At 48.4% G+C, this 22,051-nt stretch overlaps 1 protein-coding gene across 1 annotated transcript; it reads left to right on the top strand.

The window, feature by feature from the left end:
• Window positions 1-4,899: 4,899 nt before the first annotated feature.
• On the top strand, window positions 4,900-15,152 carry UCN3 (urocortin 3). The gene is made up of 2 exons (XM_081023334.1): window positions 4,900-5,151; window positions 14,265-15,152. Exon 2 carries the CDS (start codon window positions 14,278-14,280, stop codon window positions 14,752-14,754), a length of 477 nt encoding a protein of 158 aa, XP_080879460.1. The 5' UTR covers window positions 4,900-5,151; window positions 14,265-14,277; the 3' UTR covers window positions 14,755-15,152.
• The last annotated feature ends 6,899 nt before the right edge of the window (window positions 15,153-22,051 follow it).

Raw genomic sequence — 22,051 nt, 5'->3', positions numbered from 1 at the left:
GCATGTTGTAAGCTGTCCTTGGCTCTGATATAATATATTATATATAATTATATATAATATAATATATTGACTCTGATGGGATATAAGAGGAGCTCTGGAATGAATCATGGAGCTGGATGGGACCCCAAAGATCCTCTAGCCCAACCCCCTGCAATGCAGGAATCTCAACTAAAGCATCCATGACGGATGGCCATCCAACCTCTGCTTAAAAACCTCCAAGGAAGGAGAGTCGACCACTTCCCAAGGGAGTCTGTTCTGCTGTTCATCAGCCCTTACTGACAGAATGTTTTTTCCTGATGTTTAGTTGAAATCTCCTTTCTTGTAACTTGAACCCATTTGTTGGGTCCTGCCCTTCGGAGCAAGACAAAACAAGCCTGCAGGCCATAGTTTGTTGACCCCTGGCATATGTGGTCCAAACGAATGCAGAAAGTAAAAGGTAAAGGGACCCCTGACCGTTAAGTCCAGTCGTGGCCCACTCTGGGGTAGCGGTGCTCATCTCGCTTTATTGGCCAAGGGAGCCGGCGTACAGCTTCCGGGTCATGTGGCCAGCATGACTAAGCCGCTTCTGGCGAACCAGAGCAGCGCACGGAAACGCCGTTTACCTTCCCGCCGGAGTGGTACCTATTTATCTACTTGCACTTTGATGTGCTTTCGAACTGCTAGGTTGGCAGGAGCAGGGACCGAGCAACGGGAGCTCACCCCATTGCGGGGATTCAAACCGCCAACCTTCTGATCAGCAAGCCCTAGGCTCTGTGGTTTAGACCACAGCGCCACCCGCGACCCTTACGAGCCTGCAGGCCATAGTTTGTCGACCCCTGGCATATGTGGTACAAAGGAAAGCAGAAAGTAACACTTCACAAATACCGGCTAGAGCTTTTCTCATTTGCACTTGAGGCTGATTGGGAGTGATAAAATAGATACGATGGGTTTCTGAATCTTTTCTTTCCCTTAATGGACTGTATCCTCTCGTTCTGATGTCACGGACAAAATCATCTCTGGACTGAAGCCTTCATGTCTGGCATGTAGATAGCATCTTTGCACAGCATTCCTCAGGATGGGAGCCTCATCGTGGGGTAGCTCATACGTCACAGCAATAATATGGCTCTCCAGCACAGAAAAGCATTGAGACTCTTGCAGGCTGTGCTCTCAGAGGCAGTACAGACTAGGGAGAGGGGAGTAACTGGATGCAGTTTGCATTTAAACTACACAAACCAAAATGTGGTTCTCCAGCCAAGCAACCTACCTAAAAAAAATGCATATGCTGTGGCATAGTGGGTGTTAAAAATGTATATATTAGTGAGAACTAATATTAAAGGTAAAGGTATAGGGACCCCTGGGACGCAGGTGACGCTGTGGGTTAAACCACAGAGCCTAGGACTTACCGATCAGAAGGTCGGCGGTTCGAATCCCCGCGATGGTGTGAGCTCCCGTTGCTCGGTCCCTGCTCCTGCCAACCTAGCAGTTCGAAAGCACGTCAAAGTGCAAGTAGATAAATAGGTACCACTCCGGCAGGAAGGTAAAGGCGTTTCTGTGCTCTGGTTCGCCAGGCTTAGTCATGCTGGCCACATGACCCGGAAGCCGTACGCCGGCTCCCTCGGCCAATAAAGTGAGGTCACAACTGGACCTAATGGTCAGGGGTCCCTTTACCTTTACCTGGGACTGAAACTGCCTTGGTCGCACTGGTTGATGATCTCCGGCGGGCTAGGGACAAAGGTGAGAGCTGTTTCCTAGTTCTGCTGGATCTCTCAGCGGCGTTTGATACCATCGACCATAACATCCTTCTGGACCGTCTTGAGGGGCTGGGAGCTGGGGGCACTGTCATACAGTGGTTCCGCTCCTTCCTCCTGGGCCGTGTTCAGAAAGTGGTGGTGGGGGATGAGTGTTCAGACCCCTGGGCCCTCACTTGTGGGGTGCCTCAGGGTTCTGTCCTCTCCCCCATGCTTTTCAACATCTACATGAAGCCGCTGGGAGAGATCTTCAGGAGGTTTGGGCTGGGTGTTCATCAGTATGCGGATGATACCCAGCTCTACCTCTCTTTTAAATCAGAACCAGTGAAGGTGGTGAAGGTCCTGTGTGAGTGTCTGGAGGCGGTTGGAGGATGGATGGCGGCTAACAGAGGTTGAATCTGACAAGACAGAAGTACTGTTTTTGGGGGACAGGAGGCGGGCAGGTGTGGAGGATTCCCTGGTCCTGAATGGGGTAACTGTGCCCCTGAAGGACCAGGTGCGCAGCCTGGGAGTCATTTTGGACTCACAGCTGTCCATGGAGGCACAGGTCAAATCTGTATCCAGGGCAGCTGTTTACCAGCTCCATCTGGTACGTAGGCTGAGACCCTATCTGCCTGCAGACTGTCTCGCCAGAGTGGTGCATGCTCTGGTTATCTCCCGCTTGGACTACTGCAATGCGCTCTACGTGGGGCTACCTTTGAAGGTGACCTGGAAACTACAACTAATCCAGAATGCGGCAGCTAGACTGGTGACTGGGAGCGGCTGCCAAGACCATATAACACCGGTCTTGAAAGACCTACATTGGCTCCCAGTACGTTTCCGAGCACAATTCAAAGTGTTGGTGCTGACCTTTAAAGCCCTAAACGGCCTCGGTCCAGTATATCTGAAGGAGCGTCTCCTCCCCCATCGTTCTGCCCGGACACTGAGGTCCAGCTCCGAGGGCCTTTTGGCGGTTCCCTCACTGCGAGAGGCCAAGTTACAGGGAACCAGGCAGAGGGCCTTCTCGGTAGTGGCGCCCGCCCTGTGGAACGCCCTCCCATCTGATGTCAAAGCGATTAACAACTACCTGACATTCAGAAGACATCTGAAGGCAGCCCTGTTCAGGGAAATTTTTAATATGTGACATTTTAGTGTATTTTTCATCTTTGTTGGAAGCCGCCCAGAGTGGCTGGGGAAACCCAGCCAGATGGGCAGGGTACAAATAATAAATTATTATTATTATTATTATTATTATTATTATTATTATTATAGGTCCAGTTGTGGCCGACTCTGGGGTTGCGGCGCTCATCTCGCTTTATTGGCCGAGGGAGCCGGCGTACACCTTCCGGGTCATGTGGCCAGCATGACTAAGCCGCTTCTGGCGAACCAGAGCAGCGCACAGAAACACCGTTTACCTTCCCGCCGGAGCAGTACCTATTTATCTACTTGCACTTTGCGGTGCTTTTGAACTGCTAGGTTGGCAGGAGCAGGGACCGAGCAACGGGAACTCACCCCATCACGGGGATTCGAACCGCCGACCTTCTGATCGGCAAGTCCTAGGCTCTGTGGTTTAACCCACAGCGCCACCCGCGTCCCTTTTGAACAATATATTAGGTTACAATATATTAGGGTTTAAAGACTGCCTCAAGGCAAATCTTTAAAAATGTAGTATAAACACCAACAACTGGGAAACACTTGCCTGTGAGTGCTCCAGTTGGAGAACAGCCTTTACCAAAGGTGTCATGGGCTTGGAAGACACTCGAACTCAGGACACAATGGAGAAACATGCTAAGAGGAAGGCACGCTTGGCAAACCCTCACCATGATCAACTCCCGCCCAGAAACCAATGTACCCACTGTGGAAGGATGTGTGGATCCAGAATTGGCCTCCACAGTCACTTACGGACTCATTGTTAAAACCGTGTTTATGGAAGACAATCTTACTCGGCTACGAGTGATCGCCAAAGAAGAAGAAGAAGGGGACATTTTCTTTGCAAAAAAATTGCGCACATTAGAAAAAAGATTGCATGGAAAGAGGTGGATATGAGGAGGGATACACACTAAAATGCAGATGAATTTTCATGAGACTTTTAAAAAATCACAAACTAACGTGGAAATGTGGCGAAGTGCATAGCTGTCAACTTTTCCCTTTTCTTGCGAGGAATCCTATCCGGAATAAGGGAATTTCCCTTTAAAAAAAGGAAACGTTGACAGCTATGGAACTGAAGATTGGAAAAATGAGAAATGGACGGGAACTGAAACTGACACATTCACCCTTCTCTATTTTATACACACAAACACACGTTGCATAATTGTCAATGGGACAGTTTCTCATCCGGAGGCAAACAGATTTAATTTCTTCCTGATCTCTGCTCTCCTTACAGTCTTTTCTCCTCAGGCTGGTCCTCCCGAACCCGCAGCCAATCCATCTCAATGGATTTCTGTATTACGAGAGAAGCCGTTTGTGACTTCGCGACAGCTTCCCCCACCTTGATCTAAACAACCACCCCCACCAAAAACTTTCGCCTTCCTCCAAAAGGAAGGCGCTTTGACACCTTGATCATTTCAGTTGCACCTGTTTGAGCCGTTGCGATATTATTTCTCAGATGGGCAAAGGAAGGAAGGAAGGGAGATAACTGAGGCAGGGCCCTATTTTTAGGTAAAGGCAAAGGGACCCCTGACCATTAGGTCCAGTCCTGGCCGACTCTGGTTGTTGCGGCGCTCATCTCGCTTTACTGGCCAAGGGAGCCGGCGTACAGCTTCCAGGTCATGTTGCCAGCATGACTAAGCTGCTTCTGGCGAACCAGAGCAGTGCACGGAAACGCCGTTTACCTTCCCGCTGGAGTGGTACCTATTTATCTACTTGCACTATGACGTGCTTTCGAACTGCTAGGTTGGCAGGAGCAGGGACCAAGCAACGGCAGCTCACCCCGTCGCGGGGATTCGAACTGCCAACCTTCTGATCGACAAGTCCTAGGCTCTGTAGGTTAGGGCTAAAGGTGGCTTGTGTCTGAAGGCCATTGACGTAAGGTGTTGCAACAACCTTTCCCCCCCACCCAAAAAAAAACAGGAACAGGGAGGGCGCCTCTGTTCCGTGACGTCGCCAGCTCTTCTGATTTCATTCAGATGAAATCATGTCCTAATAAGATCCCTACCTCTTTGGATTTATGCTTTAAACCCCGTGATCACTTCCTCTCTCTCTTTATTTTTCCCCCATATATACTGAAGAGAAGCAGTGAGGTGGGGAGGAGAGGAGAGGAGGTGTTTCCATAGAGAGAATAAAAGAGGGGGGAAACACCCCCATATTGCCAGCTCTTTAACAACAATCATAGCCAGGGAAAAGGATTGAAGTTCAGGTTTAATGTGTCTCTCTCGTCCTGAGACAGCTTCCTTGCAGCACTGACTGAGAGGACTCACACTCTCCTAGCTACACAGCAGAATCGCAGGTAAGTGGATTTCGTTAGCCTGCTTCTTTTAGGGGGGAAAGCACGGGCAGACTTTGCTTGCAAAATAAATATGTTTAAAAAACGGAAAGGAAAAAGATTTAATACTCCAGTGTGCCTTGCAGGTCGCAGAGTTTCCAGGCAGGTAAAAAAGAAAAGAGGGGGGAAATAAAGGAAGCGTTGGTTTTAATACTGGAGACTAATGTAAGAGTATTAAGAGAAGCAGTATCTCTGGGGCTGAAGTGTAGTTTCGACATCGGTCACCTAGAAGGTGGACTTTGATTCGTGCGATAAATAATCGTTATACTCTCTTCTGAAGCGGACACCGGCAAGAACAAAAAAAATAGTTTAAAAGATCATCATGGCTCCAAGAGGCAAGTGATAAGAAAGGATGGAAGAAAGTTGCTTAACTCCAGAAAGAAGAAAGGTTTGGGGGGTTGATAATATTTTAAAGGGGCAGCTGGAGGGGGAATGGTTGCTATCTACTGAGGATAAGTGGCAACAGGAGGAAATCAGGTGGATTTAGGGTTAAAAATTAGATGCAGGAGAAGTTAAGACAGTTTGATGGGGAATGCCCTTGCCCCCATTGAAATGAATGGGTGCTGCAGGAGCCCACAGCAGGTTGTTAAAACTGCGAGCGCATTTGCAAAGCTAAGCAGGGTCCGGTGTGGTTTCAAACTGGAAGGGGACCACAGGCTGAGATTCCTGCCTTGCTGGGGGTGGACTGGATGACCATTGGTGTCCCTTCCACCTCTACAATTCTATGGTTCTCTGGTTCCTGTCAAAGTCTGCTCGAAGTGATCCAGTAATGAATGGAATAAGAAGCTGTCTAGGGAGACTGTGGGTTCTCTAGCCTTCAACACACCTGCAATGCTCTTAGCATAGGAAACGAACAAGTCCCTTCGCCCCCTGCCAATCGCTGTCCATGGTGTCATCCCACTGCTGTCTCTTCTCAGATTTTCCAGGTTTCCTTTGCATTTCTTCTAAAAGGCAGCTGAAGGTTGTATGTGACGATCAGAGATCGTTTCTCAGAGTGCACTTGTGCTTTTTCATTTGGTCCAGCTGTCATCCCCAGTCAAACCAGTCTTGCAGGGTTGGCTTGCTGGTTGTTGGGTTTTTTTGAAAAAGAACGAGCACAACGTTTCATGGCTAAACTGCTGGAGAGAGACAACAGAGGCAATGAGGTTTTGATGCCACCTTGAATTCTCAGACCATGCAAAGGAGCACCGAAAGTTTGCCTCCAGACCGAACCCTGCACAACCTTCTTTGGCCAGTTTTGAATAAGTATTCCCAGAATCTGAGTTTCTTTATTCATTTAAATGGGGAGTGGCCGGGACTAAGGAGGAGAAGCCTCCCCCAGTGTGACACTCTTCCGATGCTTTAGACTACAATTCCCATTAGCCCACGTGCAAATCTCCAACTCATGCGAGTTGTAGTCCAAGATACCTGGAGAGCACCAGTGTGCTGAAGGTTGTGCTAGAGGTTTTGTAGTTTTTAAAAGATATAGCAGTTCGGAGAAAGCAGAGAGAGGGACAGAGAGAGGAATGAGTTTTCCTTCCTTGCCTGCAACACTAGACCTCAAGGACCACCCAACGGAACGGACCTGTGTTCGAATCAGGGCAGACGCAAGGAAAGGACCTTTCTTTCACTGCAGTGCAGGGATGGGGAAGTTCTCGTCTTCCAGATCTTGCTGTGCTCCAACTCTCATCAGCACCAGCCAGCACAGCCAATGGGGTGAATGGAACAGTAGCCTAGCAGCATCCCTAGAGTCACAGACTCCTCAATCTCTGCTGCAAAAGCATCGCTGGCTTGTGGGTTCACGGCCACTTTGGCCAGAGCCACCAGATCTGAAAGGCTTCTAATGGACTATGGATAAACCCACATAGATCTATCAGTTGGCATTAGGCACGGAGGCTAAAATGATTTCCTGTGAACGTGTTCATGCAAGGACTAGTTGCTGGGCAGGGGCTGGAGATGGCGATAGCTTGGAGGATTCCCAGTGGAGTACGTGTCTACTGTAAAGATGCACTTTGCCAAATCTTTTTCCAACTGGTCCTAAGTTCAACTCCCAACATCTCCAGGTGGGGCTGGGAATATCCCTGGTCTGAAACCTTGTAGAGCCACTGGCAGTCAATGCAGTCAGTACTGAACTAGCTGCATAATTGGTCTGGCATAAAACACCTTCCTATGACTAGCTAGCTAGCCCTGGTGGTCATCCAATGTTTATTGGATGGATTTCCCCCCTAAACTGATTTTTGAATTCTGAATTTATTGTTATTCACGTTTTATACTGTATTTTAAGCTGTTTTTTGTCGTATCAATTAAGTGTTTTAAATTTGTTGTTAGCCGCCCTGAGCCCAGTTTTCTGAACAGGGAAGGGCGGGGTATAAATAAAATTTTATTATTATTATTATTATTATTATTATTATTATTAGGTAGACCTTTGATCCAATCTAGCAGATGTCCCTGTAGAATTTCTTTAATCTCTCTCCGACAGAGTCAAAGTAAACCTACTTATTGTGGGGCAGTGGGAAGAAGGAGGATCCTCATTCCTCAGGCTTATTTTGTCTTCTCCACTTTTAATTACCCAGCAGGGCAAAAGAAAATAAGTGTGCTCATAGAATCATAGAGTTGGAAGAGACCACAAGGGCCATCGAGTCCAACCCCCTGCCAAGCAGGAAACACCATCATAGCACTCCTGACATATGGTTGTCAAGCCTCTGCTTAAAGACCTCCAAAGAAGGAGACTCCACCACACTCCTGGGCAGCAAATTCCACTGTCGAACAGCTCTTACTGTCAGGAAGTTCTTCCTAATGTTTAGGTGGAATCTTCTTTCTTGTACTTTGGATCCATTGCTCCGTGTCCGCTTCTCTGGAGCAGCAGAAAACAACCTTTCTCCCTCCTCTATGTGACATCCTTTTATATATTTGAACATGGCTATCATATCACCCCTTAACCTCCTCTTCTCCAGGCTAAACATGCCCAGCTCCCTTAGCCGTTCCTCATAAGGCATCGTTTCCAGGCCTTTGACCATTTTGGTTGCCCTCCTCTGGACACGTTCCAGTTTGTCAGTGTCCTTCTTGAACTGTGGTGCCCAGAACAGGACACAGTACTCCAGGTGAGGTCTGACCAGAGCAGAATACAGTGGCACTATTACTTCCCTTGATCTAGATGCTATACTCCTATTGATGCAGCCCAGAATTGCATTGGCTTTTTTAGCTGCCGCGTCACACTGTTGGCTCATGTCAAGTTTGTGGTCAACCAAGACTCCTAGATCCATGCTCAAACTATGCTTTCTCTTCTGCAGTACAGTGGTGCCTCGGGTTACATATGCTTCAGGTTAAATACACTTCAGGTTACAGACTCTGCTAAGCCAGAAATATTACCTAGGGGTTAAGAACTTTGCTTCAGGATGAGAACAGAAATTGTGCTCCGGCGGCGTGGCGGCAGCAGGAGGCCCCATTAGCTAAAGTGGTGCTTCAGGTTAAGAACAGTTTCAGGTTAAGAACATACCTCCGGAACGAATTAAGTACTTAACCTGAGGTACCACTGTACAGCCTTCCACTCTTTCAGAAGCTTCTGTCTCTCTTTCTGCAGCCTGACTGAGTACAAAGCTGGGATTTATTGTCCTTAAGATTCCATGAAACAAGAAGTGGGGGGGGGGGGTTTTCCTATGCTTTCATTCAAACGAGGAATTCCAAAAAGAAGGGAGGGGATAGTGAGGAGAGGAGATTTTAGGATGAGTAGAGAGCTGGTGAGAATTTAAAAGCTTTGAGGGTGCTCAAGATGTTCTGTCGAGGGAGAAGATTCGAAAGCAGGGTGGTTAAGGAAGCTGGCTTGTGAGCGACAGAGCTGATGTCATATTAGAAACCTTGTTGGGTCAATAACCTATATTTGGTGGTTTTCCTTTGGGAAGGGGCTGGAACTCAGTGGCACAGATTCCTATGTTCTTAATCAAATTCTAAATCGTTTGCAAAGCAATCCAGCAAACAGCACGACTTTATTTGTATGAACATTTAAAGTCTGCATGAATCAAACTATCGATTAAAATATGGCAATTCGCAAAAAATATCATAAACTTTCCGACGCAATCGCATGGCAACAATCACATAAGCAGCCGCCACTGTATGGCAGTAGTATTTTCAGATGTTTTGGGTTGGGTTTTTTAAGTGCACACCATCCCTAGCAACACGATCATACATTATAAAATACATAGCAATGAATAATTCTCTACTGCAAGGTGGATAAAGAATTTATAGAGGCTAACGGTTGAAAGTGAACACATTGCAAAGCCGGTATAAAGCAACGAAGTGTGCATTGCTGATCAGTGTTAGACAATAAATAAAGGTAAAGGTAAAGGGACCTCTGACCATTAGGTCCAGTTGTGACCAACTCTGGGGTTGCAGCGCTCATCTCGCTTTACTGGCTGAGGGAGCCGGCGTACAGCTTCCGGGTCATGTGGCCAGCAGGACTAAGCCGCTTCTGGCAAACCAGAGCAGCACATGGAACGCCATTTACCTTCCCGCCAGAGCGGTACCTATTTATCTACTTGCACTTTGACGTGCTTTCTCGGTCCTTGCTAGGTTGGCAGGAGCAGGGACCGAGCAATGGGACCGAGCTCACCCCGTTGCGGGGATTTGAACCGCCGACCTTCTGATCGGCAAGTCCAAGGCTCTGTGGTTTAACCCACAGCACCACCCTCGTCCCTAGACAATAAATACTCGGACCCATAGTCTGACTTTCATATAAGGCAGCTATAAGATGTCTGCCTTTTATAGCACTGATAAGTAAGCCGATTGTGACAGCGGCTTTTATGTTGCTTATAAGAGGGGCAAGGAAGGAGTCTCTCTCAGCAATTCTTGCAAACTTCCTGCACCGATATTTTGTTACATAGACACATTGTGCTGGGATCCTCAATATACCTGACACATTTAAGGCTATAAATGGTGACCAGTCATGATGGCATGTGAGAACAGAGTGCTAGACTAAATGGGCCGTTGGTTAAATCCAGAAGAGCCCTTATGTTTGTTAACCAAGAAATCTGAGGGCTCCCTTGGACAAAAAACAAGGACACCAGCCAGGAATACCAGAGCAAAACAGCAGTCAGTAGGCTTGGTCTTTATTGAAGACTGTCGCAACAGGACTCCCACCTGCCACAAGGTGGAACAAGATGGAAGCCCCGAACAAAAGAGCCCCCAAACTTTTATTAGCTGCTAATCCCCATGTTACACCCTCCAAACTACATTACTAATACATCATGAAAGGGGAGGTCTGGTGGCAGGAATCTGAGCATCCTGGACCCTGCCCCATGGTTCCCCTTGCCCTCCACCAAACACCCATCAAGTGGAACAAAAGAGATACTTACATTTCCCTGCCAAGTTAATCACACCCTTTTGTCTTCATCTGGGTTTGTTCTTTCTGGAATGGCTACCTGTCTGGCACTCAGGTATCAGGATGCCAGGGATTATCACTCAGGCAGAGGGGCTGCTGAGTAGCTGAGCTCACATGTCTATATGAATTTCTGAAGTCTTCCTAGTGAGCCAGTACATAGATACATTTATCAGTGAATTCTTACATTTGGTATTGCAGCAAAGGCCCTTTGAATAGATAGGAAGAAACGGTGATGAAATGTTTTGTGGGGACAAGTCACAAAAGTGACTGTGCTGATTTTGGTAGTGGGCTGCATGTGCATGATATCTGCTGGAGGGGCAACCCCCCCCCCCAACCTATACATAAATTCCTGCAACATGTTCTTACGCCTTAAGCTTCAACGTCTAGCTAATACTGAGCTTGATGGACCCAGGGGTCTGACTCAGTACAAAGCAACTTTCTGTGTTCCTAAGTATCAAAACTTCTCCAGGAATTGTGCCATTTCATATCGCAGGAGGGTGATGAGTGAGGAGCAGGGTTTGGGGAGTTTTCCCAGCCGAAATTCACCAGAACTCAGTTCCAGCACTTCTTGGGTGGGTGCCATTGCCATGATAGGAGAACGAGGGTGAGTTCATGGTGAGTTCTGGCAGCTGTTTTTCTAGAAAAATAGCCCTGGTGAGGAGTATGTGTTGGGGCAGGCTTCATATGTTTGACTGCTCTTCCACAGTTGAGGGGAACTTTCTGCACACACATCAGGACTCATGAAGCAGATTCTACTTAGCTCCCTTATTCCCAGCAAAAGCAAATTTACTGTTTTCTGAATGGCTCATTGGTATAGATTGCTGTTCTCAGTTATGGCCACTAGGTGGAGCCTAATACCCACAACTTCCTTCCTTATTTAAATAGACGGTGGGTAGGCAAACTAAGGCCCGGGGCCGAATCCGGCCCAATTGCCTTCTAAATCCGGCCCGCGGACGGTCCAGAAATCAGCGTGTTTTTACATGAGTAGAATGTGTCCTTTTATTTAAAATGCATCTCTGGGTTATTTGTGGGGCATAGGAATTCGTTCACTTTCCCCCCCAAAAAATATAGTCCGGCTCCCCACAAGGTCTGAGGGGCAGTGGACCAGCCCCCTGCTGAAAAACGTTTGCTGACCCCTGAAATAAACCACCCTTCATCCAAAAATCACAGGGCAGCTTACAATACAAAACACGAAATGCATAACATATTGATAATATAATGATAATATAAGATATATAATGAAGGTGACAGGTGAGCCTCGCTGGGGACAGCATTCCACAAACAGGGGGCCGCCGCTAAAAAGGCCCCGTTCTCATGTTGCCAAACTCCAGATTTCTCATGAAGGAGCAACACGAAGAAGAGCCTCGCATGATGATCACAGGGTCCAAGTCAGTTCATAAGGCGAGAGGTGGTCCTTGAGATATTGCGTTCCTGAGTTGTTCCTTTCCAAAAACCAGGAACACTTAAGAACATTCCTTTGTTCTCGGGTTTCCTGTTATCAAAAGCTCAAATTACTTCCCACTAATGTGAAAGATGAATAATGTATATACTTAAATGGGGAAAAAATTGTTGTCGTGTTAGAATGTAAAATGTGAGCAATTGTGGGGTTTTAAAAAGAAGAAAAGAAACTTGTTTTTTAAAGTGTTATCTTGTATTGAGAGGACTATTTCGGCGATACGGTAAAAAGGACGGATAGTTAAGTAGTGAGGAAGAGATCCGTTTGGTTGGCGTTTTCATGTGAACCCACCAATTTTGCACATCCTGAACGTATTGAACATACATACAAGCCAATATGTATATATTTTTTGAAATTCATTCTTCTTCTAATTTTGCTCTGCAGCTCCCCAGCCAAAGAATGGGAGTGTGCTAGAAGAAAGTACATCCAACCATCTCCAATGTGAGATCTACACAGAGTATACCCGTTTAAATTAATGGTGAGGAGAGAGACAGTGAGGGGCAGTGGTTAGAGTGTCAGACTAGGAAGTGGTAGACCAGGGTTCAAATCTCTACTCAGCATAAAACTCACATGGTGACCTCTCAACCTAACCTACCTCACAGGGCTATTGTGGGATTAAATGAGGAGGGCAAGAACCCCAAATCCCACCTTGAAGGTGGCATATAAATGTAATAAACAAACAAACAAAATAACTTGGGGGAATAAATTTCAGTGGGTCTGTTCCTATTCTTAGTTGGCTGCAGTCCTGTATATTCTGAGGTGGGAGCATACAAAAATGCATATTTTACAAGTGTCCCGAAAAAACTGGACATCCTTTTTTTTTTCGTGAGAGAATGGTGGCCATTTTGGTTGCTCTTGCGTGATTTCATGGCACAATTTCCCCCCGAATAAAGCACTTTTCCTGGGCCGCGATCTCACGCGATGCTCCAAAATGCACATTTTTGGGCGTCATGCCTGGGGAAAGCGCTTTTGGAGGGAACCACGGTGCAAATTTGCACAAGGTCATGGTTACCAAAATGGCCACCATAAGAATGGGAAGATGGCGTCCGCAAAGATGGCGTTCTGCATTCTGGCTTCAAGGTGCCAGAGGGTACAAAAATGCTAATGTTAGAACAAACTGCTTTTTAAAAAATGCATGTACTGTACTGAACAAATTTGCATAGAAAAAAATTGCATATTAGGAGAAAGTCTCATAGAATCATAGAATCATAGAGTTGGAAGAGACCACAAGGGCCATCGAGTCCAACCCCCTGCCAAGCAGGAAACACCATCAGAGCACTCCTGACATATGGTTGTCAAGCCTCTGCTTAAAGACCTCCAAAGAAGGAGACCTCATGCAATAGGATACACATTTTAACGGGGGCTTTCCGTGTGGAAACGGGGCAGGCCGATCTTATGAAGGGAAGGATGAAAAGCGGAGAGAAACAAAAACAGCCCCATCCGCCCATCCTTCCTGATCATGGATCCAGTCGAAATCCCCTTGTCTGTATTCGTCCATTCATGTTCTCTCGCCGTCAGCCCTCAACAGATTTGCACTGTGTCCATCCATTGCAAGACCTACATTGGCTCCCAGTACGTTTCTGAGCACAATTCAAAGTGTTGGTGCTGACCTTGAAAGCCCTAAACGGCCTCAGCCCAGTATACCCGAAGGGCGTCTCCACCCCCATCGTTCTGCCCGGACACTGAGGTCCAGCACCGAGGGCCTTCTGGCGGTTCCCTCACTGCGAAAAGCCAAGTTACAGGGAACCAGGCAGAGGGCCTTCTCGGTGGTGGCACCCGCCCTGTGGAATGCCCTCGCACTAGATGTCAAAGAGAAAAACAATTATCGGACTTTTAGAAGACATCTGAAGGCAGCCCTGTTTAGGGAAGCTTTAATGTTTGATTTACAGTGGTACCTCCGGTTACATACGCTTCAGGTTACATACGCTTCAGGTTACAGACTCCGCTAACCCAGAAATAGTACCTCAGGTTAAGAACTTTGCTTCAGGATGAGAACAGAAATCGTGCTCTGGTGGTGCGGCGGCAGAGGGAGGCCCCATTAGCTAAAGTGGTGCTTCAGGTTAAGAACAGTTTCAGGTTCAGTACGGACCTCCGGAACGAATTAAGTACTTAACCCGAGGTACCACTGTATTACGGTATTTTAATATTTGGTGGGAAGCCGCCCAGAGGGGCTGGGGAAGCCCAGCCAGATGGGCAGGGTATAAATAAAAAATTATTATTATTATTGTCCCCAAACTGATGTGCCTCTCTCCCTTCCTTGTGGCGCAGGGCCTCCAGGACGATGACTCGCCCCAGGCTCCTCATCCTCTTCCTGATCCTCTTTGCCGCACGGACGAGCCTCTCGCTCAAGTTGTACAAGGCTGAGTCCATCTTTGGCTGCGTCGACACGGCCCTGTCCGAGGCTCGGAAAGGTCTCCCGGGCGAGAACTCCATCCTGGGCAAGAGGAGCTTCAAGTACCCACGGGTGGCCGAAGAAGACCTCTCCTTGGAGGACACCCAAGAGGAAGCCGAGGAGGACAAGGACAAAAGGACGTTCCCGGCCGTCACCCGCTACCGATACCTTGCCCAGGCGCAAGGGAAAGGCAAGGTGTACCAAGGTGTACCGGCGAAGGGCGACCGGCGCTCGAAGGTCACCCTCTCGCTTGATGTCCCCACCAACATCATGAACATCCTCTTTAGCATCGCCAAGGCCAAGAACATGAGGGCCAAGGCGGAGGCCAACGCTCAACTGATGGCGCAGATCGGCCGGCGAAAGTGATGAGGGACGGGGAGGGAGGGGTCCGGGTGAAGGCCGAGGCGGCCGCGAGGGTGGCGGCGGAAAAGGGGGCTTCTCGGCCAGCCTTCCCTTCCTCGAGACCCCCGGAGATGGAACTGTCCGCTGTACTATGTTATATAAGCGCTGTAGATTCGCCAACCCTTCCAGCTATCTAGCATTCGTACATCTCTCTCTCTCTCTCTCTCTCTCTCTCTCTCTCTCTCTCTCCCCTCGCACCCCGGTCTCCCATTCCAACCCCAGTTCTCCTCAAGTGGAAACCTGTGTTGTGGGACAAAAAACATACCAAAAGAAGAAGAAAAAGAAAAAACGACCATGAGGGGTGGGGTGGGAAGTTGTTCGCATCACATGACGCAGGCCCTCATTAAAGCAAATTCTCTTGAGTTTCTAATTATTATTATTATTATTATTATTTCCATTATTTCCAGTCAAGGCAGGGGGCTCTCTGTTTGGATCAGCGTCCTGCCTGTCTACCTCAGTGAGAGAAAGCGTGAGGAAGTGTCCGCCATGTTTTCTGGGCCTAGACAGAGCCTTTTCCGGCCCGTTGATATACAGTATTTTTCTGTGTATAAGACTAGGTTTCCCCCCCCCCAAAAAAAATAATGTCCGAAATTGGGGGGCGTCTTATACACAGATAGATCTTCCCCTCTTTTCTTAAATCGGAGTCCCCCAAAATAGGGGGTGCCTTATATATGGAGCGTCTTATAGATGGAAAAATACGGTACATTTTATTGGGGTTACGGACTGCCTTTCTGCCAAGGCATCCAGGTGATTTACCGTGAAAAACACAAAAACGAATACATCCTATAAAATGTAGAGTGACAAGAATCCCCTCAGGCCAACTGTGTTACCCTCCATTTCTGACTTCCCTCAGGTCACATGGAGCTCTAGGGAAGATGGCGGAGGAGCTGCCCCAACAGCTCTCTCAGGCCATTGATGGTCCTTGCTTCTCATAGCCTGTGGCAGACATTCGTTGCTGCTCCTTCGATTATGTAACAAAACATTTCATAGAATCATAGAATCATAGAGTTGGAAGAGACCACAAGGGCCATCGAGTCCAACCCCCTGCCAAGCAGGAAACACCATCAGAGCACTCCTGACATATGGTTGTCAAGCCTCTGCTTAAAGACCTCCAAAGAAGGAGACTCCACCACACTCCTGGGCAGCAAATTCCACTGTCGAACAGCTCTTACTGTCAGGAAGTTCTTCCTAATGTTTAGGTGGAATCTTCTTTCTTGGAGTTTGGATCCATTGCTCCGTGTCCGCTTCTCTGGAGCAGCAGAAAACAACCTTTCTCCCTCCTCTATGTGACATCCTTTTATATATTTGAACATGGCTATCATATCACCCCTTAACCTCCTCTTCTCCAGGCTAAACATGCCCAGCTCCCTTAGCCGTTCCTCATAAGGCATCGTTTCCAGGCCTTTGACCATTTTGGTTGCCCTCCTCTGGACACGTTCCAGTTTGTCAGTGTCCTTCTTGAACTGTGGTGCCCAGAACTGGACACAGTACGCCAGGTGAGGTCTGACCAGAGCAGAATACAGTGGCACTATTACTTCCCTTGATCTAGATGCTATACTCCTATTGATGCAGCCCAGAATTGCATTGGCTTTTTTAGCTGCCGCATCACACTGTTGGCTCATGTCAAGTTTGTGGTCAACCAAGACTCCTAGATCCTTTTCACATGTACTGCTCTCAAGCCAGGTGTCACCCATCTTGTATTTGTGCCTCTCATTTTTTTTGCCCAAGTGCAATACTTTACATTTCTCCCTGTTAAAATTCATCTTGTTTGTTTTGGCCCAGTTCTCTAATCTGTCAAGGTCGTTTTGAAGTGTGATCCTGTCCTCTGGGGTGTTAGCCACCCCTCCCAGTTTGGTGTCATCTGCAAATTTGATCAGGATGCCCTTGAGTCCATCATCCAAGTCGTTGATAAAGATGTTGAATAAGACCGGGCCCAAGACAGAACCCTGTGGCACCCCACTAGTCACTCTTCTCCAGGATGAAGAGGAACCATTGATGAGCACCCCTTGGGTTCGGTCAGTCAGCCAGTTACAAATCCACTGAGTGGTAGCATAGTCAAGACCACATTTTACCAGCTTCTTTACAAGAATATCATGGGGCACCTTGTCGAATGCCTTGCTGAAATCAAATCATTTCAGTGATTTTTTTCTGTTCAGCTGCCAGCCAACCTTGCCCTTCACTAAGATATTCCATTCCACACACCCCTTTCCGTTCCCTATTTTACCATCATTTCCCCATAGCAGACATTCAAGTGGTTTTGGGGAAAGAGGCTGCGTTGCCCACTTTGTTTCAGTTGGTAAAGGTAAAGGGACCCCTGACCATGAGGTCCAGTTGCGGACGACTCTGGGGTTGCGGCGCTCATCTCGCTTTATTGGCCGAGGGAGCCGGCGTACAGCTTCCGGGTCATGTGGCCAGCATGACTAAGCCGCTTCTGGCGAACCAGAGCAGCCCACGGAAACGCCGTTTACCTTCCCGCCGGAGTGGTACCTATTTATCTACTTGCACTTTGACGTGCTTTCGAACTGCTAGGTTGGCAGGAGCAGGGATCGAGCAACAGGAGCTCACCCCGTGGCGGGGATTCGAACCGCCGACCTTCTGATCAGCAAGCCCTAGGCTCTGCGGTTTAACCCACAGCACCACCCGCGTCCCTTCAGTTGGTGTGTATATATATATACACACACACACACACACACACACACACAGTGGTTACATACACTTCAGGTTAAATCCGCTTCAGGTTGCCCAGAAATAGTGCTTCAGGTTAAGAACTTTGCTTCAGGATGAGAACAGAAATCGTGCTCCAGCAGTGCGGCAGCCGCAGGAGGCCCCATTAGCTAAAGTGGTGCTTCAGGTTAAGAACAGTTTCAGGTTAAGTACAGACCTCCGGAACGAATTAAGTACTTGTCAGGGCTGCCTCAAGTCTCAGCTCACAAAAGACCAACGCCTATCTCTTCTTATATACAAAAGTGTTTATTGCAGTTCATTGTTTGCTTCACATCCGAGGCGCGCAGCCCTACGTCTGTTACGCTTAGACCGCTGAAGTCCCCTCTGAATCAGTCCCTCCCCTGCACCAGTTTAAGAGGCTTGCGCTGCTCCACCTCTTTCTCTCTTTCCTTTTCCGCAGGGTCTTCCTGCCCGCTGGGGTTTCGCCCCTCCTGGATTCCTCTGACGCGGAATCCCCAGACTGCTCTTGCCCCCTCCTGCGGGCTTTGGGACCTGGCCCCTCCTCCGGGCTCCCTGTACTTCCGCGCGCCTCTACATTTGAACTTGGCGAGCGCGCCCAACCTCTAACCTTCCTTTTAACAGCTACACTACTCCCTTCACTACTCCCCTCCCCTTCCGGGAGGGTGGCTTGCTCCGACCTCCCTCCCTTCTCTGCTGCCGGAGCTGCTTCCCCTGATACACTGAAACCTCCACCCCCTTCGCTGCACTCTGGCGGGGAGGCTGGTCCTGACGCCCAGCTGCCACTTTGGGATCCCCCGCTGGCCCCCTGCTCCTGACACGTCCCCCCTGGGGCTCCCCTGGCCTTGACCACCGGCGCCCCCTTCTGGGAATCCTCTGATTCGCTGGAAAGACTCATGGAATCTCTTGAGTCATTGTCATCCTCTTCCTCGCTGTCCTGGGATTCATCCCCATCGCTCTCCATCTCCTGCCTACCCTGTGCCTCTGTCCCTGAACCCCTGACAGTACTTAACCTGAGGTACCACCATATATATATATATATATATATATATATATATATATACAGTCCTACCTCATGTTACGTCCGCTTCATGTTATGTTCTTTCAGGTTACATCCTGCGGTGACCTGGAAGTACCAGAAAGGGTTACTTCCGGATTTCACCGCTCGCGCACGCGCAGAAGCACAAAATTATGTCGCACGCATGTGCAGAAGCGGCGAATCGCAACCCGTGTGTGCACAGATGCGCCGCTGCGGGTTGCGCGCTTTTCATGTTACGAATGGGCCTCCAGAACGGTACCAGAGGTACCATGGTGTATGTGTGTATGTGTATGTGTGTGTGTGTGTAGGATAACTCCTAGATGCCCAGACCAAAGTATGGGACAAGCACTCATTAGTGAGAGAAGCCCAGCAGAGATTTAAAGTCACAAAATATGCAGCAAAGGAAAGAGTGGAAATATAGGCTGTTGGACCTGTAAAATATTCACTTCCAAGTGAATCCCAAAATTTCCCTCTTCCCCCCCCAAAAGGAAAAGACTACATGTTTGGTAAGTTAAAAATGGGTTTACTTACAAACTCTTCAAATGTCTGGTTCATGTGCTTTTCCATACATCAGTCAGAAAAGTTGCACAGGCAGTGAAACTCAAGAGCGGCTGGTGAGAGCCATGCAGCTGAGCTGGAGCAACTAGTTTCTCAGGTAGACTGGGAGGAACAGCAGACTTATTTCCTAATTGCTCCCAAGGTAAGGGAAGTGACATAGCTAAGCCTGGCAGCAACAGCTTGCTCCATGGTATTAACTCCTTCATGCATTAATTCGACTTTAGCATGTTGCTCATATGAGGATGGTTATTCCACAGTTTTGCTCCCGTCCCCCCTGTCTTGGCAAAATATTTTTTACACTTCTGCAAAGCTTGGCTTTCTCCCCAACATGCTAATACCCCCTCATTCCTTTCCAAGTGTAAGGTTACCAGATTTTTTTCAATGACTCCGTGGACACAATCAATCAATCAATACTACATGTCCGGGACATTGATGCTGCAGCGATGGCGGTGGCAGAGGGGCAGCCGCCACCTTGACCTCAACCGCCATGTTTCCCCTTCCTCTGAGGCTTCTGTCGCCTTTCTCCCTGAGCCTGGGCAGCCCCTGAGTTGTGGGTTTTGGGCGGTGGTGGTGGGGAAGTGATGTGCGGTGGGTCAGGCATGGAAGGCGGAGAAGGAGAGCCGAGAGCGGCGGCTGTGGTGAGGTTCGGGCAACACGATGCCTCCCTTTCCATCGGAGCAGCCCCAATCCCATTCCTACTTGTGTGCAAACAGGAAAGGGCAGTGAACCCTCAGCTGGAAAGGGAGGCTTCACACTGGATTTTGGAGCAGCCCCATCCTAACTCCTACTTGTGTGCAAGCAGGAGGGGGCAGGGATCTCTCAGGCAGTGCAATGCCTCCCTTTTCAATGGAGCAGCCCCAATCCCATTCCTACTTTCGTGCAAGCAGGAAGGGGCAGGGATCTCTCAGCTGGGAAGGGAGGCTTCCCGTTGCCTAACTGAGAGATCCCTGCCCTCTCCTGCTTGCATGCAAGTAGGAGTTGGGAGGCTGCTCCGATAGGCAGCATGAAGCCTCCCATCACAGTTTAGTTGCCAGGGTCAGGGAAGGTGGAGGCAGCCCGGAAGCTGCATCTGAGATCCCTTGCACCACCATCATATGGGGACTTCTGAGCAGCTCCTGAAGCCAGCCAGAGCCAACTGCTCCGGGCTGCTGAGACTGCCGCTGCTGCATTTCCCGGGGACATTAGATGAAATCCGGGGACATTCCTGGGATGGAATTTGCCCGGGGACTTATTCGCAAATCCGGGGACTGTCCCCGGGAAACGGGGACGTCTGGTAACCCTATAAAAGTGGCTTTGTTTAGGACTACAATCATGTTGGCACGCACCCATGGAGTTCCCTATTAGAGGGAACAATGAAGCTCACAAAACCAGCAGGCACTGTAGAAATATTAAAAGTGAGTGAGACAGGTCCGTCCCTCCTGCAACCTAAAATCAATAGTCCTGTTTTGTTCCATAGTTTGACCTTCAAAGATAGTTTAGCAGAAGGGCATCACGCCATCACTGGAACATAGGAAGCTATCTTACAGGAGTCAGACCATTTGTCCATCCAACTCAGTACTGTCCGCACTGATTGCCTCTTCACAATTCATGCTCAGCCCTTCCTGGAGATGTCAGGACTTGAACCTGGGACCCTCTGCATGCAAAGCAGGAAATTTACCACTGAGTTACAGGTCGATTTTGCAGCAGGTTGTGAGTGCCACTGCTTATGTACCCCCAAATGACACCAGCCATGCAAGAGGAGGTGTAGGTGTCAGCAGGCTTGAACATAAAACCCATCTTCAGAAAGACAAGAAATATTTAGGGGGGGTTGACCCCAAACACAACCCGTTGTGGAAATGTGTCTGTTCAGTGGCCGTAAAAATGACTGTTGGGAGTGGAAAACCAGGGTTTTGCCTCCTTACCTGTGGGTTCTTTTTAGCCATGAGCTTATGATGAAAATGGCATATATCTGGGATGGTTAGTACCTATGGCCCTCTAAACATGGTGGAGACTGTCGTAGCTTTAAGAAATACAGTTTATTCACCTATTTACACCTTCAGTCTGCATGCAAGGAGTCCAGATCTTACAACATGGTCATTTCAAGAGGGGCTTGTCCCCCACAGCAGTCCAAGGCATCTCTCCCAGACAGCCTTCAGCCAGCCTGCCCAAGATGGATCCCAGTCTTTCTTCTCTCCCTTTCCTCTTCCCAGCACACCTTGCTAAAGACTCTTGTTTCCTGTGGCACCACACCCAGTTACCCTGGCAACCTTCCAACCCCCCCAGTCTCTGTTCACACCTCAGGGCAAGGGGGGAAGAACAGCTCTCTTGCATTGCCAAGGGACCTCAATGACCCCCTATTGTAGGAGTCGGCAAGGTTTACCTCGCCTCAGCCAGTTCACTCCAGCAGAGATTCCTCCGTGGGCTTGAGCATGCGCACCCACGATTTCCAGTGTCTGTGTCTGCACAGATGCGATTTTTGGCGTCTGCGCATGCGCAATTTCCAGAGCTGCAGAGGCGAGTACCCGCGCTGCGCTACGCCGGTTTAGCACCACACGTGGGGACGTGCCAAGCAGGCAGCTTGGTTCAGGGGTAGCTCGGGGGCCGGTTAAACGACACCCGTGGGCTGCTTGTGGCCCACAGGCCTTAGGTTGCCAACCCCTGCTCTATTGTTTCTTAACGGTCCCAGCTTGGCCAAGTTGTTTTGCATAGGCTGGCCCAGGAATTCCTCTGCAGCTTGTATTTCTCTTTTTTTTTAAAAAAAATATTTATTCCAATTTTAAAAATTACAGAGAAAGAAAAAAGTAGAAAAAGAAAAACAAATCACATACATCTTATACAAAAAACAAACAATACAAAAGAAAAATACAAAAGACAAAAAATCACCATAAAAAGGTAACAAAAAATCAAATTAAACCTTTAAAACCGTTTTCCCATTTACTTATTTCCGTGACTTCCTCTCACCTCTCTGCTTTGTATTCTAGTTTGAATCGTATCTCCAGCAAA

The sequence above is a fragment of the Podarcis pityusensis genome (genome assembly GCF_964106645.2).
Source record: "Podarcis pityusensis genome assembly, chromosome: 10".
NCBI classification, from domain to species: domain Eukaryota; kingdom Metazoa; phylum Chordata; class Lepidosauria; order Squamata; family Lacertidae; genus Podarcis; species Podarcis pityusensis.
The sequence above is the reverse complement of the archived record's forward strand: the minus strand, read 5'-3'. Positions and strand labels throughout refer to the sequence as shown.

Coding starts and splice junctions, on each gene's coding strand:
- UCN3 (XM_081023334.1), top strand. CDS start 14,278: ATGACTCGCCCCAGGCTCCTCATCCTCTTCCTGATCCTCTTTGCCGCA.